Raw genomic sequence first — 23169 nt, forward strand, 5'->3', positions numbered from 1 at the left:
AGGACGCGTTACCGTCCGCGAGGCTCTCCCACATCCCACCCGCTGCCCCTTCGCGGCAAGGAGAACAGGAGCAGGACCCCAGTCGTTCAGATCCGGCACCACAGAGCTCGAGCGCAAACCTGAAACCAGACGAAGCGAATCCCTCATCCCCACCGCGCATCCCACCCGGCCCCTGCTCTTGGTCACAGCTCCAGTTAGCAGAGAAAACCCAGCAAAGGCTGGTGACAGATCCGAGCGATGCAGGGACACCCTATGAGCCGTCAAACACTCTCAGTAAATGCAAGGTGAGGGAAGAGCTCGACAAACGGCAGGTTTTCATCGGTGGAGAAAAAAAACATGGCCAGGCCCAGACTTCAATCACAGACGACATGAGGGTAAAAAAAAGTTAAGATTACTCTGTCTTATTTAGTAAGTATTTGCATGCTACTTTTCAAGCAAGCTGCAAACTCTGATTAATCTAACTTTACAATGTCTATCTTAAATAAATAACATCTTGCTTTTCAGGTGGGGAATCGGAGGCATAGGAGGCAGAAATGAACTGTTCAGTATCTGCAGCAGAACCAGGAATGAAACCCTCTCCCTGTGCTTTAACTACAAAATCATCTTTCCTCATTAGCAGCTAATCAGAACTACCAGAGGGGAAGAGATTACAGAAAGGGTGGAGAGGGGAGGAACTGGGAGAAATACAGACATCAAAACAGATTTTCATTTATTTACTCATTTATCACAGTGAGGCACAGGCCTCAAGCTCCTCCAAGGCTCTATTAGCCTTGCAGGGTTTTGGGATGCCCTCTCCAAAGTCCAAAAGGTTAATAGCTTAAAAGCCACGTACTGTCTCAGGAAGGAGGAAATCTGCAATTCTGGGCTGGTTTCTGGAAGTCTTATATTGCTTTGCCTGCTAGATTATAAGAAACCCCTAATCTTTACTTGCCAGCTTCCTAATCTTTATGGGGACACAGATAAAAGTTATCGGAAACTTGCTTATTAAAAAGCACCCAACATGCATTGCAGCAGACTGGGTCAGTGAATTTTAGGCTGTTTCTCTTCACTTTTTGCCCCAAAATGGTTTATGAAAAGCTGGGTGTCTTACTAGGGCAGACAAAGAACCTCTAACCTTCAAACTTTCCTTCTTCCCGTTGTTTCATGTTGGCTTTTCAGAGCCAGGAGGCAGCCGGGGTCCGCGGCTCAGCGCTCGCGGGATGCACAAGCTGCTGTGGTTCACGTTCTCTGTGAGAGCAAGCGGGTGTCTGCCCCAAAACCTGCTTTAAATGGGGACGAAGAGGGTGCGGGGCCGCTCCGAGGGGTCACTGTCCACACCAGCCTCCCTCGGATCTCCCGCTTGGCGCAGGATGCCGCGGACGGAGCGAGGGACATTCCGAAACGCCGGGAGGAAACAGGGCCTTTGTGTCAGACCCAGGGAGGAAACCCAGGACCCGGGGACCGAGGCGCCTTTCCACTTCAGACAGCAGGTGCTCTCCAAGATGTGGTTATGGCAACAAAATAAATGATGGATAATTGCTTTTGTGACAACTTGCCAATTAAATTAGACTCAGCAGAATAACATAATGACAATTTGTTATGCTCTGGTGGGCACTAACACACCAATCATAATTAAATGCTATGACTGAAATAGAATGCTGCTGTACACAGGAATATATAACCCCAATTCCCTCCCAGTGAAACATTATAGGTTCAGACTTGATTTCAATTTCTGGGGGATAATAGCATCAGCGCACACCAGAGCGAGCCCGGCACACGCACACGCGCGGCGGCGCCGAGGCAAGGACGGCCGCGCCGACCGCGACGCGCGCCTGGAGCCGGCCTTTCCGCGGGGGACATCCTTGGAGCGATGCCGTTCCTGGGAAGGCTTTAGTGGAAAAGCAGGCAGGGAAAGTGGCTGGACAGGGAGTGCAGCCCGGCTTCCAGCCCAGGGGCGAGTGCCGGCCGGGCGGTTTGCATGGGGCCGTGCAGCAGCATCGGCCGCGGCCGCACGTCCTGCACCCCGGGCTGCTGCCCTCACCGAGCTGCCTTGAACCAGGGCACAAGGCGACGCGTCCCCGGGGGGATCCGCAAAGCCTCGGTCATTAAAATAAAGAGGAAAAATGTTTCACCTTGAGCTGCAACAAAGGCTTCGAGGATGTTAAAGGGCCCTGGTTACTGTGCTTAACCCTGCAGTGAGCACCAGACCAGAGCAGAGCACACGTTGCCAGGACCTTGCATCTACGTACGGCCTCTCTATGCTTTTGGGGCAGGTTTCAATGGCAGATACATGAAGAAGGAGTGGGGCAGAGCCTGCGTACGCTCAAGACATATTGACACACAAGGGGAAGCAACAGCCAGCGTTTTGATCCCAAGCTACAGGTGAGACCCTGCTCTGCATCCAGGGACACAATGACTCTCGCTGTGCCCCTCAGCTGCCCCCTGCCCTGCGCTGAGTCACTGCCCTGCGCTTGGTTCCTCCAGGAATCCGTGGGCAGAAAAACCTTCTTACACATTCCTGGTGCTGCAGAACCAAAATGCTAGGAGGGGACCAACCCAGTTTAAAGTACTCATTAAAAAAAAGAAAAGAAAAGAAAAACTAGGGCAATGGTAGGGAACTGACGCCACAGATTTTTTGCAAAAGCCTCCTTGACAGCACAGGTTTAGAAGAGCCACTTGTGTGACATTTTCTTTCCCAGCGTGGAAATTCGACACACAGAAAGCTGCAGCTTTCACCGAGCAGACAGTGCCTTAAAGACCTGCTCTGGTGCCGCATACATTTTCCTGACAAATGAGTGCAAAATGACCAGCTTGTCTGCCTGGTTGCCCTAATAGCCCCAAAGAATTGCAGCGGCAGAACCTAATCACAATGTGCTATTCCCAGAGCAGCCGAACAGGCCCCGCTCCTCCAGGAGAGCCGCAATCTGCACTCATACAGCCCTGCTGAATCCAGGCGATGCAAAGAAGGCTCTTGCCTTGATTTAAGTGCCGAGCAACGAGACTGTCTCGCGCCCGGGTTACAAAGGCCATCGCACTCCTTGATAGACCTCAGCGTTATCTTTTATCAGCTATTGTGTAATAAAGCAAGTATAAAAACACAATAAATTCAAGGAAAGATGCTAACGGATACAGCTTTGCCAAATGTTCCTAAGCTCAAAATGGAGGGAAGGACGAAAGGCTCCCTTGAAAATGATGTCCCAGAGGATGTGGGGGCTAACTGCTTTTGTGTGCAAACAAGGATGGGAGAAGAGGAGACAACACAGAGGACTCCCTTGTGCATTCAGACTATTTGAAAACAGGGCCCCAGGGCTACCAAGCCATCCTCCCGTGCAAGACACCCAGCTCAGTTCCAGCATCACAACTGCAAGCTCAGAGGCAAACCACAAAACACCCCAGTGCAGCAATTCCAACATTTTAATATCTTATTTAGAGCTACATTTTTAAAAGATAAAATGCTTTATTACTGATAACCGCAAAGCTTGGTATTGGCAAGGTCAAATCACCCGGTTTTCCAGCAAAGCTGGTGAATTATTTTGGCTGTTCCCAGAGTAAGGCCTGATCCCGTAATCCTTATTCTCCTGCCCTCCCCATGTAATAGCAGTTAATCCTCCAGAGCATGGTGAGAGCCGCGGCGACGCGTGCCGAGCCCCGCTGCGTGCCGCGTGGATCCGGCCTCCGCCGGGATGCTCCACAGGAAAGCACCGGCCTCAGGTGAGCTGGAACCTCTCCAGGACGTTCCTTCCCTCCTGCCTGTGGCACCAATGTGCCCGTGTAGCTGCCCATCACAGTGGGATGGATCTGCAAACACCAGCCAAAGAGGAGCGTGCAACACGTGGCTCGAGGAGATGCCACGGGCAGAGGTCAGGAGCGCTCCCAAACAGCAGAACCTCCCAAGTTTACGAACACACGCAGGCAAAAGGCTGGAACTTCGGCTCCCGGCGCTATAAATACCGCGACAGCGGCACAGCTGAAGAGCTGATTTCACTGCTAATGCTCTTACGGCAAACCTGGGCATCGGGGCCGAAGCACAGACGTCAGCATGAAGCAATAAAAGCAGCAGGCTGCAAAACAAGACTTCAAGGCTCTGCTATGGGATCTGCTGCAGGATTCGGGCAAATTCTTTACCCTAAGGTTTTCAGGTGGGGCCTGCAATTTTAGGAACTGACCTTCAGCCCGACCTCCCGAGGTGCAGAGGAGGTTCCTTATTGCCCCCAATTGTCTTCTGCTTTGATGCCTCAAGGAGCAAGGAACCTCGTAACTGATACTTGGGCATTTATTGTCACTTAAAAATAGCCAGGCAATCAGAGAGAGGAACTTCCACACACACACTCCACTCATCTTTCAGGAGGAAGGAGGTCAGCAATTTAGCCCCGGAAAGGTCGCGCGGCTGCTCCGTAATGGGGTGTCGGATTGCGAGGCAGCGGCCGCTCTGCTCCGCTCGTTAACAAGTGTTACCATACCAGAAGACAGGTTTGCCCAGGCACAAGGAAATTACTTGAGTGCACGCGGTGCCCTGCGAAGGCAAAGGGCAAGCGACAAGGTCACATCTGCTGCCCTCGCCTGCATGGCGCAGAAGCGCTCGCCGTCTCGGCACCGGGCCTGGGAGGTGCCGCGTCTCTCCCGAAGGAGACAAGGGAATGAAGGGCAGCTTCCCAGCCGCTCTGCGAACAGCCTTTCCCACCTCCTGTGCATCGTGCCCAGCCATATATCCCATGTGTTCCTAGAGGAAACCTACATTCCTTTTCAAGTATTCCTGGTGAAAGCTTGGGCTTCTTTCCATGCTGGTATCAGACTGCAGGGTACAGGGAAGGTCAGCGTTCCTCTTGTGCACATTTTTCATGCTGCCTGGCACCGGTTAGTCCCTCCAGCCACACAGTGCAGGGCAGAAAACGCACACAAAGAGACCACTTACAGGAGCCGCGTCCTCGTCGCGGCGCACTCCAGCGCAGGCGTGCGCACGGCGCGCGGCGCTCGCTGCTCGAGTGTGTGCTGCGCGATGATAAGAGGGAGAGAAAAGACTCGCCGAGACTTCACTGTCAGGCTCTCATATTGTCAAGAACTTCACCGAGGACTCGGCGACCTTAACGACGGTCGGGAGCGGAACGTGCGGCCGAGCGCGGCGCAGGGAACGCGCAGGCGAAACGCGACGACTCCATCTAGCGGGTCCGGGGCCGGGACCGGCACGCGCCCGCGCCAGCGTTTGTGAGCGATCAATATCTCATTATTAACCGTAATCACACGGCTGTGTTTGTTTTTGTGCAAATGTACCACAACGAGGGACACGTGCTCCCTGCATGGCTAATGGAAGAATACTGAAAGCCTAAATAATTATTGGCAGCGACCTGCGCACACACAGAACCGAGGTGGAAGTGATTGATCGTGGATCTTTTTCCTCCGAGCTCCCCACAAACCCTCCCCTGCAAAGCTACTGACCTTTTGCTAACAGCTGGAAGGAAAACGCTTGATAAATAATAAATAGCACACCCCAGGCTTTTCCTCAGAACCTTTTAATTAAAATAGTTGACTTACTCCAAGGTAACACTGATTGACATTTCAATCCCAGCCTAGCAAATACATCCATCAAAAAAGGAGTATTCAAAAACAGCATTTTGACCTGAATTGTGTTTTCCCCCTACTTGTCCCTAACACTTTACAGCCTTTACAAACGGCTTGGCACCCAGCTCCCCATCCCAGCACAGAGACATCCCTCCCTTCTCTGCAGCCCTGCTCTGCTGGAAGCTGCTTGAGCACTGAGGCCCCAACCTGCTCCGGACAGCAGAGCCTCTGCCCTGGGGGCTGTTGAGACACAACCTCCATTTCGCACCGTTTGAGTCCAGCCAGGTTGCCTTATCTCCCAGCTGGATGAAAGCACAAGCTCGCTTTTTTATTTCTAGTATTTTCAGCTAATTGGATCATTTACCTGCTTCAGAGTGGCAGCATGCAGGCACATCAATGAATTATACAGCTGTAAGTCCACAGCTGCTGAAACAGAAGCAGGGCAGAGTGTGAAATACAAGCGCACTCCCAAATCTGACACCAAAGTTACGCTGCTGCAGCATAAATGGAAGTTTCTTTGCACCTCCCACACCCTCCTAGTCCATCTGCGTGCAGCAACGCAGCACAACCCCAACGTGCAACAGACGTGAAAACGAAGGGTTTAAAAGCGCTGCAGCCCCAGCGTTACGCAGCCACACGGAGCGAGGGAACGTCAAACCGTCCCCCTCGGACCGCCAGCGCGGCGCCGCGGCCCGGTGAGCAGGCGCAGCGAGAGCGTCTCGCGTGCAGCGCCACGGCTCTGCCTTTCCCTGCAACGCACCTCCCCTCGAAGGAACAGCGCGGCTCGGAATGGGTGCTGGCAACACGATACCCCTGTAACACGACACAGGGACACGGGTGCCGCGCGGGGACAGGGAACCGTGAGCAGTTCTGCTCGGCTGGGGAGAACCATTTGGCTCCAACAAAACCCTGGCACGGGGGGAGAAATGCGCACCGCAGGCAGCAGCGCGCTCCAGCCAGCGCCCGGCTGCCCTCGTGCAACGGGAGGAACGCTGCGGTTCCAGGGAAACCCCCTTCCAAGGCTGCCACGGCCCAGCGCGCACAGAGCGTGGTTTAATTCCCGTTAGTACATACGTCTCTCCTCTCCCAGATCAAAATCCATTTTAATTGATTTTCCTCATGGATTTTGTATTTATTCATCTGCTCCACACACTGATTTCTCCCAGCAGTGACCCAGCAGAGCAGCTCCAAGCCTGTCTCGCCGGGCTATCGCTGCGTTCGCCTCGGGATGGGCCCCTCCGCACGCGCACGGATGAGGGAATCGCGCAGGGCTCGCGCACCGCCTGGAAGAGCCTTGCACGGACGAGAGCAGCAGCCAGCGCCGGGAGCTTGGGAAGCTTGAGACCCTCTAGTGGCTACAGCTACTGCAGTGCTGAGGTAAACGGGGCACTTTCAGGAACAGAGCTCGACCTTCCAGGAAAATGGAGTCATTCTACTGTAAACGTGCCCATTATCAGTGTGTGGATCAAGCCACACAAAACAAACCCTGCGCATTTATAAAGGCTTCCTTTGAACTGCCACGTAGTTCACATAAGATGGTGTTTGTGCACCACGCACAGCAGCACGACCCGGGCTGTGGAGAATGCAGCTGCCTGGCAGGAGCCAAGCCAAAAGGAAATCTTGTCCTTTCCTGGTCAGGGGAGAGCCAGACAAAGGAAGAGGGATGCGATTTGCTTGGCATGGTTTAAACCTTTCTGAAGAGTAATTGCTTTTAATTTCTCCTCAAAATAAAATCCTTTAAAAAGAAAAAAAAGCTAGTAACTGAAGTTCCCAGACGTGGACAGAAAGGAATTCTAATCACCTCCGAAGTACAGCAAGATTGGTGGCTACTTGCTGAAGCTGGGCCCGAGTCCCAGACACTCTCTAATGGCACTCAGCTCTTCAGTAGCCACTTGTAACTTACCTGTCACTTTGCTGACAGGAAAGGCAGCAAACATCAAGTTTCTGCTATTGTTATACTTTATAATATGATAAATATAAGCAAATTATATTAAGAAAAGAGCAAAATAAACATAAATAGCAACTTTTCTCAATTATCTTTAAGAAGATGACATTTTCAGAGCCACTTCAGGCAGCTGTTCCATGTGCCAGGCAGACAGCATGTGCCATTTCAACAGCAGGACAGCTGGCACAAGGCCCAGTCAGTGCAAACACCAAGACACCTTTACAAAGAACACACCTGAAGAGACAGAAGTTCACCTGAAAAAAGATGTTTAATTTTTCAGTAGTGCGTGCCATGCTTCCCACCTCGTGCTTTGAAATGGCACTCAGCCCCATTCCAAGAAAAGAGAATCTCCGCCTTTTGAAGCGGAGGGATGGAGGATGGAGAACGCGTGTCACACACAAGGCCACGGAAGGCACCAGCGCAGAACAAGGGACTCGCGGCCCTTGGGCAGAGGCCACCGGCCCGCGCACACGGCGGAGCCGCTCGCGGGCGGCTCCTAGGAGGGCGACGGATCTTCCTCGTGCGTGCCAGGCAGCTCTGCCGGCCGCTCCCCCTGGCCTTGCTTCCTCTCCTGCATCTCCTCCAACGCGGTCTGCAGCTGCGCGTGCAACGCGGCGTCCCTGCCTTCAGAATCCTGCCGAGCAGGCTGTGCTACCTGAAGGCACCAAAAAACAGCGCTGCAGAGAACTTCGGACACGCTGGACTGAAGAAAGCAATACAAGCAACAGCCCATTTGTACACCCAAGAGAGATATGGAAAGAGTTTACACTGAACAGTAAAGACACTTTTACTATGACTATCACACACACAGCTATCATGATGGGAATTTATTTTGAAATCATTTCATACTAAGGACCTGGAAATGAAACTTTATGAATCCACAAGACAATTACTTTTCCAGTATTTAACACTTACTTTTTCTGCCCGTCTTCTCTGCAAAATTATCCCTTTGGCTAGCAGAGCTTTTCCTGTCTCTTCAAACAGTCTGTCCTCCTCGATTTCCCCTTCCTCCTTCAGCTCGTTGTACTTCTCAACAAACCTAGATTTGACGAATTAACTTCCACTTTCACAAATAACCTTGTGGTTCACCAGCTTCTGTGGAGCAAGGCGGTAAGCACCGAGTGGATTCCCGGGTTAACCATAACTCAGTCCTACCTCTGGCAAGTGGACTTGAAGTTTGGCTGCGACAGGTCGAAGGGTCTTGGGCCGTTCCCATAAACGTTGTAGAACTCCCTATTAAAAACAAAACATGACAAGACGAAACAAAGCGAACGGCCCCGCTGCGGCCTCGCTGCTCCGGGGGCGGCGGCACTCACGCGCGGACGCGGTCCTCGGGGTACAGCACGGGCGGCACCACGTCGGTGACGCGGCCGTAGCGCGGGCGCGGCGTGCGGAACACGGGCTCGCGCAGCGGCGGGAAGGCGGCGTACACGTCGAACCAGAGCGGCTTGGGCACCACGCCGACGCGCAGCAGGTTCCGCGTCCTGCGGGGCGAGGCGGTGAGCGCCGGGCACCCCGGGCCCCCCCGTACCGGCTGAACGCGCTGCCGATCTTGTGCGCGCGGTTCCCCGGGCCCCCCCGTACCGGCTGAACACGCTGCCGATCTTGTGCGCGCGGTTTCCCGCCATGGCGGCGCCGCGCCGGCTAGGCCTCCCCTAGCGACGGCCGCCCCTAGCAACCGCGCGGCCGCCCGCCGGAAGCGGATATACCCGCCCGCCGCCGATTACCGAGCCCTCGAGCGAGGGGCCGCCAGGACGCGCAGCGAACCGCCGATAGATCGTCGCCCAGGAGGATGGCCCAACCAGGCAGCCGCAGCCGATGGCCGAGAGGCGCCGGGGGGAGCTGCAGGCAGAGGCAGTGGCTGCTCGATGTCACCGTGGCCACCACGAGGCCACCACGCGGCCACCGGGGCTGCCATAAGCGCCATGGCCCTGTGGCCACTACCACTTCATTACTGCATTTTTCCCCCAAAAAAAACGTTTTTGGGAAGAAAAATCCCCCTGTGGAGCCAAGGAGCCGCGGGCAGCATGTCCAGCAGAGCATCCCCGCACACAGCCCCATCCCGGGAACTGCAGCCCTGCCGCGGCTCCGGGCACCCAGCCCACTACAGCCAAATAACCCCCGGGACCAAGAGTAACAACAGCACTTTATTGTCTGAATGACTATTAAACATCTGTAAGAAAAAAGAAATCACCTATGGTAACAAATCCTAGAGGAGCGGCACTCCCAAACGCCACCAAGTTCTGCCGTTCTGTTCCTTTTAACCATTTTTGACACAAACGGCCGCTCTGCATCGCCCGCTTCTGAGGGGAGAAACGCATGTTGGCCCCAGAGCCTGCTTCAGTGGCTGTTCTACTCATTAGACCCGATTAAAAAAAATAATAATAAAACAAAGTGGCCTGTGCCCGGCTGCTGTTACGGCAGGAGCCCGTCCCCAGAGCCGGCGTGTTCCAGCGGCCCCGTTGCGCGGGATTTCCCCGGATGTGGCGGAGCAAGGGCAGCGCTCGCTGGCGCAGGGCCGGGAGCAGCCCCTGCTCATCCCGCTCCCAAGGGATGTCCCAGCGGCACCGTCCGGAGGCACCGGCGCTGCCCGGCGCTGCGTCAAGGCAGTCTGAGCAATGCCAAAGGCCGTGGTTCAGTTCCAAGTGAAACGCCTGGGAAAAGGCGGCCTGTCCTTCCGCGAGCAGCGGTCCACACGATGCTCACGATGGCTGCCCGGCTCTCTGCTCTGACTCGGGGCAGTAACGGAGCGCGGGTTCCGGGGTCTCCTTTGCGGGTGCCTTCCCCTCTCCTCTCCCGCACGCTGGGTGCACGAGCTCCCCTCGGAGACGTGTCCGGGACGGCCCCGCTGCGCAGCGGATCCGCGTCCTCCGGCAGCGCCGCGCGGGCCGAGGGAGCCGCCGGCTCCGCCGCGGCGACGCGTCCCGGCAGCCACGGCTGGGGGGGTTTGGCTGATTTGCTGGACAGGAAAAGTTGTTTCCACACCTCTGGTAAGAAAACGCTGTGCCTTGCTTGGATCCCGGTGCTGCAGAGGAGGGCAGCAGCAGGGGGAGCAGCCAAAATCCGGGTCATTTGTGGTTGGGTTGGTTTTTTTGTTTGTTCCTTTTTCAGCCCTCTCCTTGTAAAGCCTTTTACACGTTCTGTTCCAGCAATAAACCCCGCTCCAGCACCTAGGGGAGAGGCGGGATGCGGGGAGAAGAGCAGCATCCCTGAGAGCTGGGACAACCCCACGGTGGCACATGGGACACGGGCAGCACAGCAGAGCGGCACCGCGGGACGTCGGCACTGCGGGACATCGCTCCGGAGCCGGGACGGACGCACGGACGGACGGGGCAGCGGCCGGGAAGGGCTCGCTCAGCGCTCAGGGCCCGTCCCTGGGCGGCTCCTCGTCCTCGCGGAGCTGCGGCCGCCGCGCGCGGACGTCCTCGTCTGGAAGGCAGCAGGGCTCGGGGGCGGCGCGGGGACACGGCCAGCCCGGCCCCGCGGCGGCTCCCGGCGGGCGCCCTTACCGCATGAGTGTCCCTCCACGTCGTCCAGGAGATTGGCCGTGGAAGCTGCTGTCCCCATCCTGCGGCTCCGCTAAGGAAAAACAGGATACAGGGAGAGCATCCCCGGCACCGTGGGGCAGGATCGGGGGGAGCATCTCTGGTACCATGGGGCAGGATCGGGGGGAGCATCCCCGGCACCGTGGGGCAGGATCGGGGGGAGCATCCCTGGTACCATGGGGCAGGATCGGGGGGAGCATCCCCGGCACCGTGGGGCAGGATTGGGGAGAGCATTCCTGGCACCATGGGGCAGGGTTAGGGAGAGCATCCCCGGCACCGTGGGGCAGGATCTGGAGAGCACAGAGCCTTTGCTCTCCGGATACCGGGGGACTCCCAGCGCCCTCCCACCTGATCCAGGGCTCAAGGATACACCTGGTGCTTCAGCAAGTGTTTTCTTTTTGACTTCCTCATCTTGGTCTTCTCGGAGAAGGCTCTGGCGAGCTCGAAGAGCTTCTTGCGCGTGGCTGCAAGGAAGCTGGGATGAAGGGCCGGCCCGGCAGCGCGGGCAATCCCGGAAACGTCGCGGTGCAAAACCCTTCCCGCACAGCAAGCGGATTCCAGCGCGGAGCCTGGCACGGTGCCTGGCACCAACTCACATTTCCCCATGTGCTTCAGCTTGTCTCGGAATAAGGCATCGTCAGACACGGCGCTGCCGGCCTCGCTGCTTCCCACGGGGGCCGCGTCGCCTGCGAGGAAAACTGGTCACCGGCGCCCCAGGAAACCCGGATCGCGGGATGCAGATCCAGCGCCGCCAAGCTGGCTGCGTGCTGGCTACCGGCTCGTGGCCAGGCCATGCCCGACACTGCATCCATGAGGAGCAGGGAGAGCCGGAGCGCGTTGCCACGGGCAGGACGGGGTGGGCATCACCCGGCCCCGGCGTGGGGCAGTGCAGCCGCCCGGCAGAGCCCTGGCACACCAGGAAAATCACCTGCTGTTACGGAGGAGACGCCGCCGTCGCTGCTCGACTTGGACTTTTTCGACTCGTACTTGAGCCGGTCTGCAAGGGAGGCAGCGCGCGGTGAGCGCGGCGGCCGGGGCTGCGCGTGGCCCCGCCGTGCCCGCCGCGCCGCCTCACCCCGCTCCAGCGCCAGCAGGAAGTCGCGGTTCCTCTGCAGCTCCTTCATGAACTCCTCGTTCTGCAGGAAGAGCGCGATGCGCTCGTCCTCCAGGTACTGTTTCCAGCGCCGCTCCTGCTCCAGGGTGCCGGGGCCGCGCGGCGCCGCCGGCCGCCCCCCGCCACAGCCCTGCGCGGGAGAGAGAAGTTTTGGCAGGGTCGTTTGCACCCGGGAACGGACTGTTTCACCGGGAATCTTTGGGGCACTGGGGGAACCCCCGGCACGTGGCCGCGGGAAGTGCACCAGGAAGGACACCGGGAAGGACACCAGGAAGGACACCAGGGAGCGCGCCGGGAGCGCCGGGGCGGCTCACCTGGGCGCCGGCAGGCGGCCGCGCCGGGATGCGCAGGAAGTCATCCGGCAGCGCGCCCAGCAGCGGCGGGTTCCAGTTGCGGTAGCGGCCCCGGGTGCCGCCGGGCGCCTCTGTCCTGCGGGATGAGCACGGGGGTCCCGGCAGCTCCAGGGGATGATTTTTGCTGTGCCCCCCGTTTTTGCCGTCCCCCCCGTTTTTGCCGTCCCCGGTGGCACTCCGGGACGCTCCGTCGCTCACCTGGGTGGCGGGGCGGGCGGCGCGCACGGGGCCCGGCTGCCCGGCGGCTCCCGCCCGGGCGGGGAATACACGGGGGGCGGCTCCTCGTCCGAGCTGTCCGGCTCCAGCGTCCGCTCCAGGATCTGGATGTCCAGAAGGAGCCCATGAGGGGCCATTAGCAGAATGCGATGGGACGTGACAGGACAGGATGGAGCAGGATGGGATAGGATGGGACACCCCGGCGCTTGCACCTGCAGCGCTGGCATCGCCATCCGTGCCCCGTTGCCCCCCGCAGCAGCACCGGCCCGTGGAGCAGGGAGCGCTCCGGGCCGCGGCGGCGGCGGCGCTCACCTCAGCGGGGATGCTCTCCTCCGAGTCAGAGCTGTCGTCGGCCTCGCCGCCGTCCAGGCTCATCTGCAGCAGCTGGTCGATGGTGGCGTCGACGGCGCCGCGGTTGGCGCGCAGGACGCACTCGATGATGTCGTAGTCCATGCGCGGGAACATGGTGCTGAAGTCCTCCATGGCCTGGTTGAACTCGAGGCGCCGCACCGGCCGCCCCGCGCGGCTGTTGTTGAGCGCGGGCGCCGCGGGGCCGCCGCGGGCGCCGCCGCTGCTCCGGCGGAACAGGCTCGTCATGGCGGGGCCGCGGGCGCCGCGCAGCCTCAGCGGCTCCGGCCGGGGCCGCGGCACGGCATGGCCCCGCCGCGCCGGCCTCCTGCACGGGGGACACACGGGGACGGGCGCTGAGCGGAGCGGCACCGCGCGGCCGCGGGAGGAGCACGGCCGGGCCTTCCCCCTCCTCCTCCTCGCGGCCCCTGCCTGCTCCGCAGCTGGGGTGTCTGCAGAAAGCGTGGAGCTGCTCCTGGAAACCCCCCCTGGGAGTTTTCCCTTCCTTCCTTGGCTCTGCAGGGGAGGATTTTCCTTGGGGGGATTTTAAGCACTTTCTTTCGCAGCCCCGCAGAGCAGCGGAGCGCACGGGACCTCCCGCTCCGTCCCCGTGGGATGCCCGGCATGGAGCCCCGTGCCCGGACCCCATCGAGGTGCCAGCCCCGGCTGCGCCGCAGCGCCCGGCCGGACCGGCGCTATCCCGAAGGGCTCCGCCAGCTCCGCATCTCCAGCTCTGCGTTTGTTCCTAAACCCATGGGAAGCTCTCGGAGAACTGACCCACACGGCAGGCGCAGGCACGGCAAATCCGCCCGGGACACGGCACCAAAGGCGGATTAGCGCTCGCCGCAGCCGGGCTCGGATTAGGCTGGCACTTCCCGGGCGGACGCACGGCGCCAGGCCCGCTCCAAGCGCTGCTGCCAGGGCAGGGTGGCGCTGGGGGCACCTGCTGGGGCCGTTCCCATGCGGACTAAAGGCTTTGCTGGGAAAAACAACCGGCAAACGATGGAAAGGACTCACGGTGGCTGCTAGCGGCAGGCGGCGATCGGGGCAGGTCCGGACGGGGCCGGTGGCCGGGTGGCCTGTGCGGGTCTCGCGTTGCTGCTCCGCGCGGGCTGGCTGCGCCCAGGCCAATCCTGCCGCACAGAAACAAACACGCATCCCTGTTAATACTTGTCCTACCGCGAGGTTCAAGCCCTTTGCAAAAAACACAAAAGAAAAATGGAAAAAAAAGAAAAAGGGAAAGCAAGCAGGTAGGAAGAAGCGTGTCTGCAATCCTGCAGGGCCGGGACTTCCCTGCGGAATGACAGCCAGGGAGCGGGCGGCTGCAGGGCAGCGCCGGGGCGCTCGACGCGGTGCACGGGCACGGGGCGCTCGACACGCAGTGCACGAGGTGCTCGACGCGGTGCACGGGGCGCTCGACACGGTGCACGGGCATGGGGCGCTCGACACGCAGTGCACGAGGCGCTCGACGCGGTGCACGGGTGCTCGACGCGCGGTGCATGGGCACAGGGCGCTCGACACGCAGTGCACGAGGCGCTCGACGCGGTGCACAGGGCGCTCGACGCGCTGCACGGGGCGCTCGACACGCAGTGCACGGGGCGCTCGACGCGGTGCACGGGGCGCTCGACACGCAGTGCACGGGCACGGGGCGCTCGACACGCAGTGCATGAGGCGCTCGACGCGGTGCACGGGCGCTCGACGCACGTTGCACGGGCACGGGGCGCTCGACACGCAGTGCACGGGGCGCTCGACGCGGTGCACAGGGCGCTCGACGCGCTGCACGGGGCGCTCGACACGCAGTGCACGGGGCGCTCGACGCGGTGCACGGGGCGCTCGACGCGCAGTGCACGGGCACGGGGCGCTCTCCCACGGCCGGCGCTTGCCGCTGCAGCCGGCAGAGGACAGCAGCACTGCGCTTCCCCCGCCGCCACCGGCAGGAAAACACCCGTGTCCTGCGGAATTCCGGGCAGGAGCACCAGGACCCTCCGCGCTCCTCCACAAGCCCGGGCCCTGGAAGGGTCTCTCCCTCCGCGGCCGCAGCCATCGGCGCAGGCAGAGGTGCTGCATTCCCAGCCATTCCCTCCTGCCTGGCAGAGCTGCTGCCTCCCGGCCGGTTCCTCCGGCTCCGGGCCCTGCAGCTCCATCCCAGCCCGTACATCTGCATCCGTCCCAGACGGCTCCGACACGCGTGCAGGCGCTTTCCCACGGAACCCCGGAGCGGCAGCATCCCGCTCCGCACGGGGCCGGAGCAGGAGGGATGGGGACAGGCGGCCTCGCGCCCCAATGGCTGCTCCGAGGCGCCCGCTCCCTCCCAGGGAGCTCGGCCTCAGCGCGGCGACATTCCTAAAATAGCGGAGGGAATTCAAATGCGAAAGCAGGTTTCCCGGAAGGGATTAAAGGAAAATAGGTCAAGCGAGCGCGAGCGATTAACGCAGCGCAGCGTCCCCGCGGCCGGGCGGGACACGTCCCCATGGGGCTGGGGGCTGCGGAACCCCCGACGCGCCGGCGGCCGCGCTGCACCCCCTGCTCCGGACACGGCGCCGCGCACGACCGGGGCAGCGGGAGCCCCTGCACGGGGGTCCGGAGCGGCGCGCGCCCCGCGCGGGGACGTCCCCAACGAGCCCGGCCGGCTCCTCAGCCCGCGCAGAGTGTCCCGGCCTGCGGCTTCCCGGGGGATTTGGCCACGAGCTGCTCACGGGCGAGCGGATGAGGGCTAATCCGGGGCTGGAACGGCGCTCCGCACGCTGCCTCTTCCCCCGCTGATTAGCGGGGCTGATCCGCAGGCGCTCGCTTGTGTCCTGAGCCCGGGGTCAAGGAAATGGAAGGGCGGGAGGGGAAGGACGAAGCCAGCACAGCAGGCAGGGGCAGCAGGGAATGGCCAGGAATTCCCTGGGCATAGTGGAGGGCAGCAGGGAATTCCCAGGAATTTCCCAGGCTTGCCCTGCCACACTTTTCTGCACTTTTCTCCTGCAGAAAGCCCGGGAAGGCTTTTGCGGGGAATCCCTCGCTGCTCCGGACAGAGCACCAGCAAGCGGGCGATGCCGGTGAGCGCAGCCGGAGCAAACAAGGCAGCAGGAATCCCAGGAGCCGCAGCCATTCCCAGCGGTCTTGCAGTTTCCCACCACGGTTTGACCCAGGTGCAAGCGCAAGCGGCTCCGTGTCCCGCGGTACCTTAGGCTGCTCCCAGGCAGGAGCCTCTCCACGTTCTCCGGCGGCTCCGGTCGTGCAGCGTCCGCTGGCTGCCCAACACCTGCGGGCAAGAGGGAAACCCACGTTACATCCCTCGCTGCAGGGAGCCGCGCGCCATCGCAGCCAGCAGCACCATCCCCATTTTGGCAACAAGCTCCCTATTTTCCCAGCCCGGCTCCGCTTCCCCCAGGCCAAAGCGGACGGGGGAACCCGTGGAGCTGGGTGACGATGGCAGCGGCCATGGCCAGAGCTCGCCAGGAGCCGGGAACCAAAACGGCCCGTCCGGAGCCAAGTCGCTGCTCCCGGGAAAAGCGGCCGGCAGGGACTCGGCTCGTGCCCTCCCGGCTCCCAGCCTCCCGCCGCGCTCCTCGGAGCGGGCACGCGCGGCCGGCGATGCCGCGAGGCTCCCGGCCCCTCCGCACAGGCCGCCGCAGAGGCAGCTGCCGGCCGGGATTTTCAGCCGCTTGTTTGTTTGTTTGTCTCCGGGCAACTGAGAGAAGCTGGAAAAAAATATCAATATCGTGTTGTCACCCCTGAGTCACTGCTCCGGAGCGGCCGCAACACCCGCTATCCCAACGCTGCCACCGCCGCTGCGCAAAGCCCAGGGAAACGGAGAAGCCTCCCGGGCAGCAGCGGCCGTGCTCGCATGTCCCAGCGGCGCCTTGGGGTTTCCCAGGAAATTGGCTGGAGCCTTCGTTTCCATGGCAGGTTTTGTGTGGATCCACACAAAAGAGGCCGCGGCGGAGCTACCGCTCTGCCCTCCGCAGCGCGTGTCCCATCGGCTGCATCCCGGGATGGGCATCGCCTGTCACAGACCATCTCCATGGTCCATCCCGGGATGGGCACCGCCTGTCACGCACCACCTGCATGGTCCATCCCGGGATGGGCACCGCCTGTCACACACCATCTCCACGGTCCATCCCCTCGGACATGGGCCTGGGAAGGCCCTGCTCACCACAGGCACCCCCCTGGGGCACCCAGCCCCAAATTCAGCGTGGATTTGAGCTATCCTCCACCTCCCCGGCACCGGAGCCCCGGTGGCACCAGGGACGTGCGGGCCGCCTGGGAAGCAAACGCCCCCAGGGAGTGCCGGGCTCCGGAGACGCTTCCCAGCTCCCTGGGGACACCCCAGGCAGGGATGTCCAGGAGACCCAGCCAAGGCCCCGCGCTGCCAAAGGGCTCGGTGGCACCAGGGGGGTTGGTGGCACTGGGGTTGCCCTGTGCAGCACTGGGGGGTCCGTAGCACTGAGCAGGTTGGTGGCACCAAGGGGTTGGTGACACCAGGGGGTTGGTGACACCCAGGTTGCTCTGTGCAGCACCGGGGGGTGGTGGCATTGGGGTTCAGTGGAACTGGGGCAGCCCCCCACGGCCCAGGGCTTTGGTGGCACCGACCTTGCATCGCGCAGCGCTGCGGGGGCCGGTGGCACTGGGGGGTTCCGCAGCACCAAGGCTGCACCACATAGTACCAAGAGGCCGGTGGCCCGAGGGCGCTGGTTGCACCGCACAGCACTGAAGGGTGGTGGCACCATGGGGTGGTGGCACCCGGGGGTGGTGGCACCGGGATTGCACTGCATAGCACTGGGGGGTGGTGGCACCGGGGTTGCACCGCACAGCACTGAAGGGTGGTGGCACCATGGGGTGGTGGCACCCGGGGGTGGTGGCACCGGGGTTGCACCGCACAGCACCCAGGTGTTAGTGGCACCGGGGGGGTGGTGGCCCTGGGGGGTGGTGGCACCGGTGAGTGGTAGCACCGTGTGGTGGTGGAACTGTGGGGTGGTGGCACCGGGGGGTGGTGGCACCGGGATTGCACCGCACAGCACCCAGGTGTTAGTGGCACCGGGGGGTGGTGGCACCGGGGTACCCCGTGCAGCGCTGCGGGGTCGGTGGCCCCACAGGCCCCGGGTGGTCGCTGGCCCCGCACGGCCCCGCGCGGCCCCGCACGGCCCGGGGGGCAGCGGCCCCGGCGCTCCGCGGCGCCGGCCGAACCGCGGCGCAGCGCGGGGAGCCGCAGCTGGGCCCGGCGCCGCCCGCCCCGCTCCGCTCCGCTCCGCCGCGGCCCCGGCCCCGGCCCCGGCGGGCGCGGGCAGCCGCGCGGCCAGGCCCGGCCGGTGCCGCCGCAGGCCGGAGGCGCCGCCCGCCCTCCCGGCCCGCCCCGGCCCGGCCCGGCCCGCTCCGCTCCGCGCACAAAGCGACCCTCGGCCCGGCCCTGCTTACCGGGGGCGGCGGCGGCAGCCGGGGCCGGGGCCGCGGGCCCGGGCGCGCTCGGACGTGGCGGCGGCGGCGGCGGCGGCGGGGGCGGCGCGGCGGGGCCGGGCCGGGCCGGGCCGCCCGGGGGGGCGGCAGGGCCCAAACGCGGCCGGGCCGGGCCGGGCCCGGGGCGGCCCCCGGGGGGTCGGTGCCGCCTCTCGGGGCTCGATGTCCCCCTTGGGGACGCGGGGTCCCCCCGAGGGGCTCGGTGGCACCTCCGGGGGGCTCTGTGAGCCCTCAAAGGGTTCTGCCCCCCGCGAGGGGCTCCTTGTGCTCCCTGCGGGGTTCGGTGCCACCTCCAGACGGCTCCAGGTCACCCAAAGTGTTCAGTGTCCCCCCCCAGGGGCTCAGTGTCCCCTTCCAAGGGTCCCCCAGGGTCTAGGTGTCCCCCATGTGGGACGGCAGGTCCATGGCGCTGGTGACACGGGCTGGCACAGGCGGCCTGGGCACTGGGTCGGGATGGGGGCGATAAGGACAGGCTGGACCCCCCCGTGCCAGCACCAGGTCTGGGGTGCCCCACGGCTCCCTCTGTCCCCATGCCGGGGTCCTGGGGAGGACAGGGCACAACCAGCCCCACCGGGGCAGGAAACGGCCCCCTGTGCCGGAACCTGCTGTAATTTGGGGTGTCCTCCCCCAAAATGTTTGCATGTGCCTAAGTATTCAGTGTGCTTCCTTAAATAACAATTCAGGGCATTTTAAAATTAGTCAAATTAGCCCAGAAACCTGAATAGACATTATTATTATTATTATTATTATTATTTATTAATAATTCGCAGTGCTTTCCCCTGGGCTCGTTTTAGAGAGAGGCGATGCAGTATGAAATATCCCGACGGAAGCGCGGGCTGGCTGCCGACGGCGGAGCTAGCGGGAGCCTTTGGCTGAGTTTCCCTTCGTGCTGAAATATTTTCTCCCAACTAACACCAAAAAAGGTTTGCTGCTAGGTCAAGATCGCAGGGCTGCTGCGTTTTAACCAGGAGCTGGCAGTCGGGTTTTAACACAGCGCTGGACCGGAGGCTGTAGAAGCCCGGCCAGAGCCCATAGGCTGATTTATTGTGATAGGAGACATCCACGGAGCCCTGTGTGCTTGATGCTAAACGCGATTCCTCACATAAGAATCAGCATCTGGTGCTGACACCCTTTGGCTGCTGCTCTGGAAGTCGGGGCTGAGGGGGCCAAGTGAAAGCAGTGGTTTAAACACGTTGAATCAAGGAATTTAAGCCCCTGTCCAGCCACTCGCTACTGCTCTGAGTAGCAATGACGAGAGGAAAAGATCGATTTTTACACTATCCATCCTAAAAGCGCTGCTAAGAGCACCTCCAGGGCATTTCAAAATACTGAAAGTTCTCAGTAGTGGCCTTTGGAAAATACAAATTTCTGAGATGAGCACGGCAGTCACCAGGAAAGCAAGGCAGGGATCTGCAGGAAGGCTCAGCAGGGACAAACCCTGCTCCACTCCTCTGGAACACAGCCAGATAAACACATATACATGTGTATATATATGCGACTGGATGCTTTTAACAGCCTGGCCCTTCCTTAAATGCAAGTAATTCCTCCTTTTGTTCCTGAGTGGGAATCTAATCCTGTCAGCTTTGAAAATGAGCCCTGAGCTGCTTCAAAAATACATCTCAAAGAACTGTTCCTAAAATAAAAGTAAGCAGAGTGCCCAACTTGGAGGCGCAGCATCCTAGTGCCATGAACTCCCTCAGGCGTCTCCCTGTACGTGAACTGGGATGTTACAATTAAAAGAGCTCATTGCGTTTTTTTTTTTTTTTTTAAATCTCTGTTGGACAAATTCAATACATTAGATATCTTTTTTTTTCCCTACTGCTCCAAAGAAAAAGATACTGTAAGAGACAAAACAAACAAACGTGTTTTAATGTAAACATACTACTCTATAAATCACAGCAGCAGCTTGGTCTGTGCACGGGGAGGCTGTGTGAGCGCTGCGGTGCTGCGGAGCGCACGGGATCCACACTGGAGCGTGTGGGATCTACCATGGAGTGGGCGGGATCCACCATGGAGTGCACGGGATCCACCATGGAGTGGGCAGGATCCACCATGGAGTGCATGGGATCCATCATGGAGCGCACGGGATCCACCATGGAGCGCGTGGGATCCACCATGGAGCGCACGGGATCCACCATGGAGTGCATGGGATCCACCATGGAGTGCATGGGATCCACCATGGAGCGCACGGGATGCACGGCGGAGCACGCGGGATCCACCATGGAGCGCGCGGGATCCACCATGGAGTGCATGGGATCCACCATGGAGCGCGCGGGATCCACCATGGAGCGCGCGGGATCCACCATGGAGCGCGCGGGATCCACCATGGAGTGCACGGGATCCACCATGGAGCGCGTGGGATCCACCATGGAGCGCGCGGGATGCACGGTGGAGCGCGCGGGCTCCGTCGCACCCCAGCCGGCCTGCAGCCGCGTCACCCCCGCTATCCATGAGCCATCGCAAGCAGCAGGCAGCTCGTGTGCCAAGTGCACCACACGCATCTGCTCCTCTTTTGCAAACAAAGCACTTGGAAACACTCTCAGGTTTTAGTCTTGTGCTCCAGATTCCTCCTCCTGCGCAGGCTGAGGGCATTCCCAGCGCACACATGCAGCCCCTCCGCAACGGTCACTTACCAGCGATCCCGCACGCTGCAGGCTCCTTGCAGGGAGGATGGGTTTGCAAGTCACTGAACGAACTGCTCCAGGTTTCTGGAGTGGAAATTCTTCCGAGGCAAAAGTCAGCTTTAAAAGCCTCAGCCAATGCTAAGCTATTAACCCAATGCTGAATGTTTATGGAAACTTAAGAAGAAAAAAATAAAACCCCCATTGAAGCAGTTGCAACCGGAGCCCTGAATGGGCTCGATACAAAACCCGCTCGGCTCAGCGCAGCAGCGCGCGTCCCCGCTGCTGGCCCGCATCCAGCCGAAAAGTTTCCATCAAACAAACTGGGCTGAACGCATCAGCCGCGCAGGAACCAGCCCAGCGCGGCGGCAGCAGCTGCTCCTCAGAGCTCCCATTTTCTTCCTTTTCCGCTGCCGCAGGGACTCGCGCTGCCGCACGGCCCTCACCGGGCGTTGGGGGCTACCGTGCATCAGTATAAACAGCTTGACCAGGTTGCATTCGTACGTCAACACAGCTTAATGCACTTGTATGATGGCATTACAAGTAAAATTAATGTTGACGTCGGGACAGCGAAGGCGCACACCTCCGAGCGCTCATACGCAGCGCGCACAAATGTTTACCCAAGGGCAAGCGAAGCAGGTTGACAATTAGCTAATGCAGCTTTGTGGACATAAAGCAGGCACATTCGAGCAGAACCAACATAAAATAAAAAGGAAACAGCCCTTTTCCTACCCCACGCTAAGAGCGCCATGGTGAGTGGTTTGGGAAGTCTCTGTCACATTGACAAATCTCCTTGCTGGTGTTTAATGTGTTTATTCTCCCGCTGCTCGGCCGGGATCAGCGGGGCAGCAGCGGGACACACTGGCCACATGGAGCAGCCCCTGACAATGCTACAGTAATCAACAACATACGATCAAGTCTCACACCTGTTTATTGTAAGCAATTCATAGATAACCACTTCTAGTACACATTTTCATATTAGTTTTTAATGTTTTTACTTTTTAAGCTCAGGGACACCCAAACTTCAGCTAAGGGTCAGCACCGCACTTTACCCAGGTCCAGAATGCTCTACCTGCTCGGGAGAAGCGGTGCAGCTGGTACCGTTTCGAGGGGTCACAGAGCTGGCCTGGACACCACGTCCCGACACGCACGGCCCTGCGCGGCCGCCCTGCGCCGCGGGAGCCGGTCGCTCCGCGCGCCCGCGCCGGCCCAGGCGGCACCGCCGGCACGCGCCGCTCCGCCGGGCCGGCCGCCTCTGCGCAGCTGCAGTGACAACAGTGGTAACAAAGTCATAGCTACATACTCTTCTCTACATTTTTGTTTATTGAGACAAACTAATTAAAAGGCACAAACATAGGGCATATGTTTACATGGACATTATAACAAACATATACATTAAAAGTGTAGGAATGTGTTTCCTTTCTGCTAAACAGAAAGTTCCTAAGCTTTTATATATACAAAAGTTGTACAATTTGATGTCCTAAAGTACAAAAGATCATTTATAAAATTATTTTACACTAAGCTCTATTTTTTTTTTTTGTTTTTGTTTTACTATGTAGTCCAAGCCCCTAGAACAGTTCCACGTAATGATACGGATACCTGTGACCTGCCCCCGCAGGCTGGCCGGGCACGCGGACGCGGTCGGTCCCGCTAGCACTCGCTGCAATGCGCACACGCCAATCTCCACAACTTCCCACTTCATTAGGATAAAAACATCGCAACTGTAATTTTATTATTATTATTATTTTTTAATGTAGAGTCTTGGTTTTAGGGTGTTTTTTTTAAACAAAGTTTTAAAAACGTGAATATGTGACATGATAGTCTAAAAAGTATATCTGTTTCCCTAGATTTTGCTTCCTACTTTATGTACAGATAAACAGGTTAAGAAATAAAAAGCACATGTAGCTTAAACATGTGTGATCATTTATGGAGAAGTTCTGGGCTGCACAGTTCACACCACCAACCCAAAACTCCCACAAACTGATAGAAATGTGTTAACACAATAGAAGAATAACGTAAAAATGATGATGTTTGCAAATATTTACAAAGT

The 23169-nt window shown here is 59.8% G+C and overlaps 2 protein-coding genes across 2 annotated transcripts; both read right to left on the reverse strand.

The window, feature by feature from the left end:
* Positions 1-7976: 7976 nt before the first annotated feature.
* MRPS23 (mitochondrial ribosomal protein S23) lies at positions 7977-9125 on the reverse strand. Its single transcript, XM_088535525.1, has 5 exons — positions 9065-9125; positions 8797-8964; positions 8636-8713; positions 8392-8519; positions 7977-8131 (listed from the first exon to the last, which is right to left on the reverse strand). Exons 1-5 carry the CDS (start codon positions 9106-9108, stop codon positions 7977-7979), a joined length of 573 nt encoding a protein of 190 aa, XP_088391651.1. The 5' UTR covers positions 9109-9125.
* A 1709-nt stretch (positions 9126-10834) lies between these two features.
* On the reverse strand, positions 10835-13305 carry CUEDC1 (CUE domain containing 1). The gene is made up of 8 exons (XM_088535578.1): positions 13021-13305; positions 12691-12812; positions 12454-12568; positions 12101-12269; positions 11954-12022; positions 11622-11711; positions 11396-11489; positions 10835-11048 (listed from the first exon to the last, which is right to left on the reverse strand). The coding sequence occupies exons 1-8, from the start codon at positions 13303-13305 to the stop codon at positions 10835-10837; spliced, it is 1158 nt and encodes a 385-aa protein (XP_088391704.1).
* Between the last annotated feature and the right edge of the window lie 9864 nt (positions 13306-23169).

This window comes from Tinamus guttatus, unplaced genomic scaffold (genome assembly GCF_059628265.1).
Source record: "Tinamus guttatus ecotype Peru unplaced genomic scaffold, ASM5962826v1 Tinamus_guttatus_pri_ptg000043l, whole genome shotgun sequence".
Lineage (NCBI taxonomy): Eukaryota > Metazoa > Chordata > Aves > Tinamiformes > Tinamidae > Tinamus > Tinamus guttatus.

Excerpts from the sequence above, each read along its gene's own strand:
- MRPS23 (XM_088535525.1), bottom strand. The coding sequence starts at position 9,108 with ATGGCGGGAAACCGCGCGCACAAGATCGGCAGCGTGTTCAGCCG. Across the intron at positions 8,965-9,064 it reads ATCGGCAGCGTGTTCAGCCG|GACGCGGAACCTGCTGCGCG; the intron begins GTACGGGGGGGC and ends CTCGCCCCGCAG. Across the intron at positions 8,714-8,796 it reads CCCGAGGACCGCGTCCGCGC|GGAGTTCTACAACGTTTATG; the intron begins GTGAGTGCCGCC and ends TGTTTTTAATAG.
- CUEDC1 (XM_088535578.1), bottom strand. The coding sequence starts at position 13,305 with ATGACGAGCCTGTTCCGCCGGAGCAGCGGCGGCGCCCGCGGCGGCCCC. Across the intron at positions 12,813-13,020 it reads AGGAGAGCATCCCCGCTGAG|ATCCTGGAGCGGACGCTGGA; the intron begins GTGAGCGCCGCC and ends CTGGACATCCAG. Across the intron at positions 12,270-12,453 it reads GGCCGCCTGCCGGCGCCCAG|GGCTGTGGCGGGGGGCGGCC; the intron begins GTGAGCCGCCCC and ends TCTCCCGCGCAG.